Genomic DNA, 11,991 nt, shown 5'->3' with positions numbered 1-11,991 from the left:
AAGAGCTTAGTTGCATTTCTAGAGGGCCAACCCACAAGCCATCCCACGGAAGAAAGATTGAACAGTCTGCTTCCGTAAAGATTTACAGCCTTGGAAACCCAGTGGGGGTCGCTATGAGTCGGAATTGATTCATGGCAGTAAGTTTTGAGTTAACCCTTGTCAAATCCAGTGATTTGGGAATTCTAAGAGCTGTTTTGCAAAGTGCGGTTTCTCTGAGGTAATGAATTGTATGCACCTGAAGAACTGCATCGGTTTAGCTGAGCACTTGGCTGCAAACTTCCCTGGGAGGTTTATCCGATGGAGTGAGCCAGTAAGGAAAACCACGGGCCCTCAGCTTCAAAAAAAAAAAAAAGTTAAAAGGTTAAAAAAAATAATCTTTCTCCATCCATCCTTAGAATTACACTTTCCAATGACGTCTAGTTCCTTTTCCTGGTAGATATAATCCTAATTAAAAATAAATTACATGCTGTATAGAACTTGAAATGGAAAAGATAATCCTATTACGTATGAGAATATATCCTGATTTTCTTTCCCGCTAAACTGTGGGAGATAGCCGATCAGACTGAGCCCCCCCATTGTTTCGGCTTTGAAAACTTTCCTCTAGCCCTAACCCGTCACGTGACGCCTGTGTCAATCTCGGGGTCTGCACGCGAGTTTCACAAAGCAGGCATTAGGCTCGGTAACGGAAACGCAGCTTTGCGGACCCCGCACCATTTGCATTCCAAGAAAACGCCAGCCATTGTGTAGCGGTGTTTGTTCTCAGGATTGGGAGACAGTTGCCGGCGAAGTTGCTAAACCCGAAAGAAAGGTACTCCTTTGAGCTGGCCGGGCCTTTTGGTATGGTAACAAGGCGATTGGAGCGGCTTTTGTGGGCTAGATGCTCGCCAAGACAGGCCAGTCACCCTCCCTTCCCCATATACCCCCCTTCCCGGACATTTTTCCTCCCCGGGGAGTTGCTGTGCCCGCTGATGCGCTATTTTAAAATGTATTTCCATAATCCGCTGGCGGCGGGGCTCAGAGCTCCCCCTGCTCGCGTGCCTTCACACCTCGGCGGCCTCTTCGAAAGACCTCCGCGCACCCGCCGCGGCCGCCATGCTCCCAGCTCCCCGCCTCGGGCTCTGCGCTCTCGGCTCCGAGACGCCTGGCTCCGCCGCTGCCGTAGTTACTTCCGAGGGGATACAATGCAGCGGGCCGGCTCCTAGCTCCCACTGCCGTCACACAGCCCTCCTCCTGCCTATTGGCTTTTGCCTGCTTCTGGCTCTTCGCTTCTTCCGCATCCAAGCACGCCTCCGTTTATTTCAGCCTTGAGAAGGAGTATACTAATTCCACTAAAGTGAAAGTGCTTTGAGTAATGTTGCAGGTAGTTTCAATGCTCTTGCCGAGCAAAAACAAACAAACTTAAACACCCGGGCCCCGAGTTCTGCCCCTAGCACAGAACCGCGAGGTGCAAGCGCGTAAAAAAGAGCGGGGCGCTGTCGACAGGAGACTCGTAGCTGGGCTCTGGGCAGGTATTTGCTCGAGAAAACAACTAAAGTCACCTTTTCGCTGCAATTCCAGTGGTAAGCTCTCAGCGCAGACACTAGCCGCGTTCACACCCCCAGCCAGTTCTCCGCCCCGTAGTGCCGCGCAGCGCCTGCCTGACCCCTCCAGGTTACGCGAGCGGAAGTGCGAAGGCCGCTGTCCGCCTGCGGAGTTCTGAATCTGATCCCTCTGGACCAACGGGGAGTGGGTGATGAGGAGGGATGGCTGAATCCTGGGAGCCTCAAGGGTCACCAGCTAGTCCCAGGCAAGGGGCGTTGGGATGTTTTGGGGCTTGGAAATAGAAGGTTCTTTCGGCTGCGGAGATCGCCGAGGAATATTGGGTAGGGGCGGAGAGATAGACAGACATTAAATGGCATTTGGGAAGGGGAAAAAGTTCAAAAGAAGGGTGGAAATTGGGCTTCGAGGGGAGAGGATGTCCATCCTTTCCATATTCCCTCGCCGCTGCAGAAGCACTCAGAGGCTGCAAGGTGAAGGAGACGGAGGAGAAAAACGAGAGGCAGGCATGATTGCTCTGAAGAAGCCCCCAACTATCTACCGCCCCCTTTCCCAATCTCCTAAAAGCTTGTATTGATGTGTGGGGCTGCATTCTCTGGTCTCCGACATCCGAGGACTTTTCTCATCCTCCCCACGCCCACTGCTCTCCCAGCTCCCTGCTTGTCCTCCTTACTCTGAAGGAACTCCTGCTCTTCTCAGGGTAGACACCAAAACATATTCCCTCAGATTCGAGGGAAAGGAAAACAGAGGACGCTGGCAGCAGAACTAAAATCAGGGTTCAGATGAACATTTACTAAATGCAATCTGGTTATCAAACGTTTCGCCTTTTTAATTTCTTCAAGTGCGTGGCTTTTGTTTTTACCTCTCTTCCTTCATGTGTATTTGCATAGCCTGCTCAATAAAGCCCTTCAATAAGAATCATTAAGAATCCGTGTTATTCTGTATTGTAACCCGTCTCTCTGGCCTTCATTGTGGGAGAAGAGGGTCACCTGTAGGGGCATCGCAGTGCCAGGTCAACCCTGGTACCAACCCAACCCAGAGCTCGGCTGTGCCGGAGCTCCACACTTTGGTAGGCAGATGGTTTCGTTCCGCCAGGTTCATGCCAGGTTTCAACCTCATGCTGTGATTTTGTTCTTCTGGAACTGGACGAGTGTTGTTTCCCAGAGCGACCCTATTAGAACATAAAGAAAATCCTTTAAATAGGCAGAACAGGGTATCAGGAGGGAAAGTTCTCTAAATGCACTTTAATACCAGCCGGGTATTGTGTGGAATTCAGCGCTCATCATCGTTTAGCCAGAGAGTTATGGCAGTGATTGGGGATGAATAGAGGAACATAATGGATACATGTGGCGTTTGCTCATTATATTCAAGTTAGCCCAACTCCGCTGTGGAAACTGTTCAACTTTCTCTCCCCTTAGCTTGTCACAGTAAAATAATACAGACATTGGGGTCTCCAATGAGATCGCCTGCCACGCCATTCTATTTCCACTGCTAACGAGGGCTTCATAAGCCTTTGATACAGTCTGATCTTTGAAACCTTTCCAAATCTCCTCAAGCTTATGCTAAATCCTATTTGGAACTTTTTTTTTTTCCCCCCTTGCCTGCTAGCGCCCAGGACTTAAGAAAGCCACTTGGACAGTGAGATGCATACTAACACATCGCAGGGCTCCTTTCTGAAAGGGAAATGGCAGCTCTGATCACTGAGGCTCACACGAGCAAAACACAATTGCATACACAAATTTGAATAAAATCAATTTCCCCTTATCCTTCAGGCTCCTTAATCGAGAGACTATTCCGGGCTCTGTGGGAAGCCAGGAGAGAAGGCAAGCAAAGCCTCGTCCGGCAGAGAAAAAAAAAAAAAAGCGTCTGTGAAGAGGGGGCTGCTAGCCTTTGGAAGCCTCGGAGGTGCAAAATGTCGAGAGTGAGTGGGGAGCCCAAGCCACTGGGGCGAAACTCCAGGATTTTCGCACTCAGCCCAAGCAGGAGGCGCGGGAGGGGTACAATTAACAAAACCATCCATCCCATTTACTCCCAGAGCCGCGTGCCAACTCCCCTGCATGCAGAGCGCTGACAGGAAGGAGGGGAAAAACAAAAAGAGTTAAAGAAACAATGGAAAGATTCCCTAATTTTCCTTTCTTGTTTTCCCAAAGCCTTTCCACATTAAAGGGATTGTGTGAGGCAGGCAGAGGAGCGACGAGAGGGCGAACCCGCCATTGGCTGCCTAGCCCGGGTTATTTGCATATCTGCGGCTATAAAGGCTGAGGCGGCGCGCGGCGGTGCAGCTCCAGCGGGGAGAACGGAGGGGGAGGCACCGAGTGAGGGCTGGACCAAGCGTCCTCTGAACCCGCCAGAGCAGCAGAACAGCAGCCGGAAGACTTCTCCCGCCCCGAGCTGGCGAAGGACTCGCGCCCAGACCTAAAAACCATAAAGGGCTGTCAGCCATTTGGAATAGCAGTTGGGGCCGGCGGCATGAGTCCCAGGAAGCGCGGGGGTAGTCCCTGCCTTTTTCCCTTGCAGCTCTTCAGTCTCTGCTGGGTGCTCTCAGTGGCCCAGAGCAAAACGGTGAGATACAGCACCTTCGAGGAGGACGCCCCTGGTACTGTTATAGGGACCCTGGCGGAGGACTTGCACATGAAAGTGTCTGGAGACACAAGCTTCCGCCTGATGAAGCAGTTCAACAGCTCGCTGATTCGGGTGCGAGAGGGCGATGGACAGCTGACCGTCGGGGACGCGGGCCTGGACCGCGAGCGCCTGTGTGGCCGGGCCCCCCAGTGCGTGTTGGCCTTCGACGTGGTCAGCTTCTCACAGGAGCAGTTCCGGCTGGTGCACGTGGAGGTGGAGGTGAGGGACGTCAACGACCACGCGCCGCGCTTCCCCCGGGCCCAGATCCCGGTGGAGGTGTCCGAGGGCGCGGCTGTGGGCACGCGCATCCCCCTGGAGGTGCCAGTGGACGAGGACGTGGGCAATAACGGGCTGCAGAGTGTGCGCCTGGCCGAGCCCCACAGTCCGTTCCGTGTGGAGCTGCAAACGCGCGCGGACGGCGCCCAGTGCGCGGACCTGGTGCTGCTGCAAGAGCTGGACCGTGAGAGCCAGGCCGCCTACAGCTTGGAGCTGGTGGCCCAGGACGGCGGCCGCCCGCCGCGCTCTGCTACGGCCGCCCTCAGCGTGCGCGTGCTGGACGCCAATGACCACAGCCCGGCCTTCCCGCAGGGCGCCGTGGCCGAAGTGGAGCTCGCGGAAGACGCGCCCGTGGGCTCGCTGCTGCTCGACCTGGACGCGGCTGACCCAGACGAGGGCCCCAACGGCGACGTGGTGTTCGCCTTTGGCGCCCGCACTCCACCCGAGGCGCGCCGCCTCTTCCGGCTTGATCCGCGCTCAGGCCGCCTCACCCTGGCAGGGCCAGTGGATTACGAGCGCCAGGACACCTACGAGCTGGACGTGCGGGCGCAGGACCGCGGCCCGGGGCCCCGCGCCGCCACCTGCAAGGTCATCGTGCGCATCCGCGACGTCAACGACAATGCGCCCGACATCGCCATCACCCCTCTAGCCGCCCCGGGAACGCCTGCCACTTCTCCCATCGCCGCGGCTGCGGCCGCTGTTGCTCTCGGGGGTGCAGAAGCGACCTCGTCGGGGGTGTCCGGGACGCCCGAGGCCGGCGCCACCTCGCTAGTCCCGGAGGGGGCGGCACGAGAGAGCCTGGTGGCGCTGGTCAGCACCTCGGACAGGGACTCGGGCGCCAACGGGCAGGTGCGCTGCGCCCTCTATGGGCACGAGCACTTCCGGCTGCAGCCTGCCTACGCGGGCAGTTACCTGGTGGTGACTGCGGCCTCGCTGGACCGCGAGCGAATCGCCGAGTACAACCTGACGCTGGTGGCGGAGGACCGCGGCGCGCCCCCGCTGCGCACAGTGAGACCCTACACGGTGCGCGTGAGCGACGAAAATGACAACGCGCCACTCTTCACGCGGCCAGTCTACGAGGTGTCGGTGCGCGAGAATAACCCACCCGGGGCTTACCTGGCCACCGTGGCCGCCCGGGACCCGGACCTGGGCCGCAACGGCCAGGTCACCTACCAGCTGCTGGAAGCCGAGGTGGGCCGCGCAGGGGACGCCGTGTCCACCTACGTCTCGGTGGACCCGGCCACTGGGGCCATCTACGCTCTGCGCAGCTTTGACTATGAGGCCCTGCGCCAGCTGGACGTGCGCATCCAGGCGAGCGACGGCGGCTCACCTCAGCTCTCAAGTAGCGCCCTGGTGCAAGTGCGGGTGCTAGACCAGAACGATCACGCGCCAGTCCTAGTGCACCCAGCGCCGGCCAACGGCTCCCTAGAAGTGGCAGTCCCCGGACGCACTGCAAGGGACTCGGCCGTGGCACGCATACAGGCCCGGGACGCGGACGATGGCGCCAACGGGGAGCTGGCTTTCGAACTGCTGCAACAGGAGCCACGCGAAGCTTTCGCCATCGGCCGCCGCACGGGGGAGATAGTGCTCACTCGCGACCTGTCGCTGGAGCCCCCGGGCCGCGTATTCCGGGCGCTGCTGGTCGTTTCCGACGGCGGCCGCCCACCTCTATCCACCAGCGCCACAGTCAGCTTTGTAGTAACCGCAGGAGGCGGACGCGGGCCAGAGGGGCCTTCCAGTCCTGAGGGCACGGAGCGCTCCCGTCCGCCTGGCTCTCGGCTTGGAGCGTCGGGGCCGGCGCTGCAATGGGACACACCGCTGATCGTCATCATCGTACTGGCCGGGAGCTGCACGCTGCTGCTGGCCGCTATCATCGCCATCGCCACCACCTGCAACCGCCGCAAGAAGGAGGTGCGCAAAGGGGGGGCCCTCCGGGAAGAGCGGCCCGGGGCGGCGGGCGGCGGAGCCTCGGCTCCCGGCTCCCCGGAGGAGGCCGCCCGGGGAGCTGGGCCCAGGCCCAACATGTTCGACGTGCTCACCTTCCCTGGCAGCGGCAAAGCGCCTTTTGGCAGCCCCGCGGCCGACGCGCCCCCGCCCGCGGTCGCCGCGGGCGAAGTGCCGCGCTCGGAGGGCGGCAGCGCCACGGGGGAAAGCGCCTGTCACTTCGAGGGGCAGCAGCGGCTCCGCGGCGCGCACGCCGAGGTGAGGCCTTCCTTTGGCTGGGCGCCCCTCTCCGTGCTCTGCGGACAGCCTGGGGGAAGGGACAGGAGGGGTCGGGGTGGTCGAGCGCAGGAGATGCTTAACTTACCATACTATTTTGTTTGTTTCTTTCCCAACCCTCTATCCTCCCCTATTCCCTGCTGCAGCCCTACGGTGCCTCCCCCGGCTTTGGGAAGGAGTCGGCGCCCCCTGTGGCTGTCTGGAAGGGGCACTCTTTCAACACCATCTCTGGCCGAGAAGCGGAGAAGTTCAGCGGCAAAGACAGCGGCAAAGGGGACAGTGATTTCAACGACAGCGATTCCGACATCAGCGGGGACGCTCTGAAAAAGGATCTCATCAACCACATGCAGAGTGGTGAGTACTTTTCTTCCCCGCCAAGTTAAGCGTTTTTCCCCTCCCGCCCTGCTCTCTTCCTTTCATCTAGGTTCCCAGCCTCTCTCTCTGTCTGTCTCTGTCTGTCTCTGTCTCTGTCTCTTTCTCTGTCTCTCTCTCTTCTCTCTCTCCTTCCTCTCCTCTCTCTCTCTCTCTCTCTCTGGTGGCATAGTGACTAAGGCATTTGACTGCTAACCAGAAGGCTGGCGGTTCAAACCCACCAGCCACTCCTCAGAAGGAAGGTTGGGCAATCTATTTCCGTAGTGATACTGCCTGGGAAACTCAAGGAGGGGCTGCTATGACTTGATGGCAAAACACAACAACAACAGTCCTGGAATTGCAAACCAGGCCTGCCTGGTACAGTGAATTTCAAAATGCCCAGTTGACAGTAGCTCCACCATGTCAGTAAAGCACAAGCCCACCCTGTTGGCAGAGAGAGGAGTAGTGCTAGTCAGCTAAAGAGGGAATTTGGATTTTTTTTTCTTCCAGCAAAAGATGCTAGGCCAGCTTCCTATTAAGGTACTTTAACAGGAAGTGATGTGTCTGTAAAGTCTTAAGTCACAGTGTTCATCTTCATACACACTTTTCTTGTCAGCCACCCTGACTCTGTCTGACATTCTGAAGATGGATGCGGAGGTATGCGTAATCTCAGTAATAATCATCATGCTCTCTTCCTTTCACTTTTATGTTAGGACTGTGGGCGTGCACAGCAGAGTGTAAGATCCTTGGCCACTCTGACCGCTGCTGGAGTCCCTCTTGCGGGGGGCCCAATGCACCTCCGCCGCTTCACCCACCAGCCCAGATGTCCACCTTCTGTAAGAGCACGTCCCTGCCTCGGGATCCTCTGCGCAGGGACAACTACTACCAGGCCCAGCTGCCCAAGACAGTGGGACTGCAGAGCGTCTACGAGAAAGTGCTGCACAGGGACTATGACCGAACAGTCACTTTGCTCTCCCCTCCCCGCCCAGGGAGGCTCCCAGATCTGCAGGAGATAAGCGTGCCCCTCTACCAGTCCCCCCCTGGAAGGTATCTGTCTCCAAAGAAGGGGGCCAATGAAAATGCGTAATCCCATGCTGCATGTCTTCACACATACACAGGTCACTGAGAAGCCCCTAAGTTAATTGACCAGTTTCAGTGTTGTATATATAAATATGCAAGATGTGCCTTAAAATGAAGTTGTTGGAAGCTATTTCCAATTACATTGATACTGTTTGGTATTTGCAAACAAACAAACAAAAAAAAATGTAGTTAATGTAATTTTTATGAAATGTGTGCAGTATTTAATTTTTCTTATCATGCTATGGATTTTAATTTCACTTGAGGCTTGCCATTTTCTTAGTGTTTTTAACCTGTACATTGTGTAATGTAATGTTTGTATATAATGAAATTTTGTTATATTTTTATATAATAAAAGCTAAAGTGGAAGTTACTGCCAAAGGAACTGTCTGTAAGACAAAAAAAAAATGTTGGAATTACTTAATGGAAATTTATCTTTTACCTAAAACAATCTAGTGTTTGAGAAGTTTTGCCTTGCCAACTATAACTTGTATATCTTGAGTCTGTGGTAGATTTCAAGTTCAATGTTATTTAACTACATTTGGATTTCTGTAAACCGTGTTACTTATAAGCACAGTAATAAAGGATTTATCATGTGTTTGAAGAATCTACTAAATGCTTTTCATGAAGTCAAGAAAACAAAAAAACAGACTCACTGCCATTGAGTCAGATCTGACTGATAGGGACCCCTCCTTGGGTTCCCAAGGCAATATCACTACGGAAGTAGATTGCCCAACCTTCCCTCCGGGGAGTTCAAATCCACCATCCTTCTGGTTAGCAGTCAAATGCCTTAGGCATTCATGGAATCAGACATCCTAAAAAACTTGAGTCCCAGAATTAAGCCTTCTTTCAAGTTCTCTTTGAGCTAGTTCAAATAATTATTGTTCGTGGCAATATTTAACCTGTGAGATTTTAACTATTGGGAAATCTCATCCAATTATTAAAAATATTTGTTAGTTTTTTTTTTTAAAAAAAGTGTGCATCTTCATATATATCAGGCGCTTAACAAAATTCCTGCCCTCATTTATTCACTCTACAAAATATTTATTGAGCATCTGCAAAAAAATAGAGGAAAACTAAGTTTGTGTTGTTCATTCATTAAGCAAGCAAACATCTGTAGAGTTTTACAAACTACCAGTAACTCCCCTAGGAGCTAGAAGTCAAAGGTGAAGAAGACATAGTCCCAAGGAGGTCTCAGCATATCAGGGTATTGGTGTATTTCTATTTGAAAAATGTAATAGGTTAAAAAACAACAACACTCTAGAGGTATAACGGCATAGACACAGAGAAAGAGAGAGAGAAATCTACCTTTCCCTAGAATTCCTGCTATTCCTTTCTAGCCAAATATCTCCAAGTGTTTCAGGAAGATCTATGTCTGTTTCTTACCTGGATGCATTCATTTCACTTGCAAATTCAAATGATGATAATAATCAGAGCTATCATTTATGGAGGCGTTCTGGCAGTGTAGTGGTTAAAGCATTTGACTGCTAATCAAAAGGTTGCCTGTTCAAGCCACCAGCTGCTCAGCGGGAGAAAGATGAGGCAGTCTGCTTCCATAAAGATTTACAGCCTTGGAAACCCTCTGGGGCAGTTCAGCCCTGTCATGTAGGGTCCCTAAGAGTTGGAAACAATTCAATGACAGTGGAGTGGAACATTTACTGAATGAGATTTTATATGAGTGGAGTTCAATACAAAGATCTACCTTCTTTCATCCTAACAACCACCCCATGAGTTGGGAAGTATCATTAGTTCCATGAATTGGGAAGTATCATTAGTTCCATTTTGCACCAGGAGGTTAAGTAAGTTGCCCAAAATCATAGCAAGGTGATTAGCCAAGGTGAGATTCCAGCCCAGATTACTTTAGGGCAAAAAATTAAATGAACTCCTGGAAAAAAGTTGTTGTTATTATTGTTTTAACTTGAAAGAGCTAGGTGGAAAAATCCCAATGCATTGCCTTTACGGCCTGATTATTGTTTAGCCCTTTATATTTGTGAAATGTCTGTGTTTCTTTATTACTAATTATAGAGTGTGAGGCACTGTAATGAATAGAGGAGCCCTCCAAGCTGCCTGTTGAAGTCATAATTGAAACCAGTCATGGCTCCAAGTTGAACAGCAGGGTAGGCACACACAAGTGCTTTGCCACCCACGGCTTGAGCAAAGTTCAGTGGATCCTGCAGGCAATCGAGCAGCACATGCGCCTGACAAGCTCAGACTTCTCAAGCCTCACATCTGAAAGAAACCTGTCTATCCACAGCCACAATGACCAGGCCCCAGAGGAGGGCTTCCGGAATGGTGGTGTCATTAGGGGCTCTCCAGTCGAATATTGACTCAAAGCGACCCCATATAATGGAGTAGAACTGTCCAGTAGGGTTTTCTAGGCTGCAATCTTTAAGCAGATTGTCAATTCTTTCTGGACGGATTTGAATGGCCAACCTTTCAGTTACCAGCTGTGCGCTTAACAATAGATAATCCCGTGGTACAGTCTCAAAGCATCCAGTCTCTGAATGTGTTTGCCAGCCTGTGTCCTTCAAATGTAAAATGTCACTGTCATTATCTATTTTGTACTATGTTAGCCATTTCATTATTCAAAAACAAAATTCCATTTTGAGACTTCACAGTGATTTTTTTTCCCCCTTGGAGAAATTACCATTGTTTTTGCTTGGAACTTTGAAAAAAATCAAACACAAAAACTCAACCCAAAAACTTGTTTGTTTAAGCAAAAATGAGAAAAGAAGAAGGAGGATCTTCTAAGGACCAGTAGAAGGAACTCTTAGAGAAGCAAGAAATGGATGAAATAACTGTGCTTTTCTCTAGAAAATTTCTTTTCTCTAGAAATTTTAAGAAAATGCATTGTTTTATTACATTTCCAGTTGCCATCAAGTAGATAATGACTCCTGGTGACCCCTATGTGAGAGAGCAGAGTATTATCTCTGCTAATACTCTACAAACAAGAACAGCTAAAGCAAATATCACAGGCCAACTCACTGCCTTGTAAAAGTAGTCAATACTCTACAAACAAACGTGGCTAAAGTGAACATCACAGGTAAACTTGCCAACACGAGAGGTTTATAATGGTACCACAAATGCCTCTCTGGAGATGGAGGCCAACAACTCCTGGCCACCTTGGCTGTGAGCATTAGGATATGGGAGGGAGGGCCCTTGGGCAAGAGGGAGGTCACCTTGAAAGAGAAAGCTAAAGCCAGACTTACCTCTTTCACATTTTTGTCTCTGGTCCCATTGGCTTGGATGTCCTGTACTTCCTATAATAAAATATCCATCAAGGAAACCACTTCAGAAAATTAAAATGTAAGTGGTTTCAATGTCTATTGAAAAACATATTCTGAAATAGAGCAAAAACAGGATGCATGTCTCCAAATACAAATATATATGCACACTGAGAGAAGGAGAGAAAAAAATTATAATGAGGATGAGTTTCATGCCATATTTAGCTAAATATCTGGCATGTTTCACTTGGCAAATATAAACTTTTATCTCAGAAAAAAAAATGCCATTTTGAGAAAACAAGCATATGCACTTTAGTAGTGAATTCAGTAACACAAAGATAATTGGAATACTGTAAGTTTTGGAAGCAAACTGAAGCAAAGTAATACAGCACTCAATGGGGCACTGGGCTCTGCAACTCAGAAGAGCTTTGAAAATGCTGTCTTCATTTTCAACAGGCAAGCAATAACTCAAAAGAGTGTTTATTATGCTCTTTCTTCAGAGGGAGACAATCTGCAATGGAATTCACCAGTAAGTTCAAAGTCAACTAATAAATGAACAGCAGGTAGGAAGAGACAGCAGGCTGTTTTAAAAGCCATCACTTAAACCACCAGATTAAATGTGTTCTTTTAACAGGGAAGGGGGGGCAGATCTTCATTTATTATCAAAGTACAGGATTTGCTCCCA

General features: G+C 51.2%; 1 protein-coding gene across 1 annotated transcript; it reads left to right on the top strand.

Moving 5' to 3' along the window:
• Nucleotides 1–4,005: 4,005 nt before the first annotated feature.
• LOC103203224 (protocadherin-8) lies at nucleotides 4,006–8,092 on the top strand. Its single transcript, XM_007948190.2, has 3 exons — nucleotides 4,006–6,636; nucleotides 6,801–7,008; nucleotides 7,719–8,092. The coding sequence occupies exons 1-3, from the start codon at nucleotides 4,006–4,008 to the stop codon at nucleotides 8,090–8,092; spliced, it is 3,213 nt and encodes a 1,070-aa protein (XP_007946381.1).
• Nucleotides 8,093–11,991: the final 3,899 nt, after the last annotated feature.

Source organism: Orycteropus afer, unplaced genomic scaffold (genome assembly GCF_000298275.1).
Source record: "Orycteropus afer afer isolate SDZICR_OR568_19922 unplaced genomic scaffold, OryAfe1.0 scaffold00207, whole genome shotgun sequence".
Taxonomy (NCBI): Eukaryota; Metazoa; Chordata; class Mammalia; order Tubulidentata; family Orycteropodidae; genus Orycteropus; species Orycteropus afer.
This window is presented reverse-complemented; position numbering and strand designations above follow the sequence as displayed.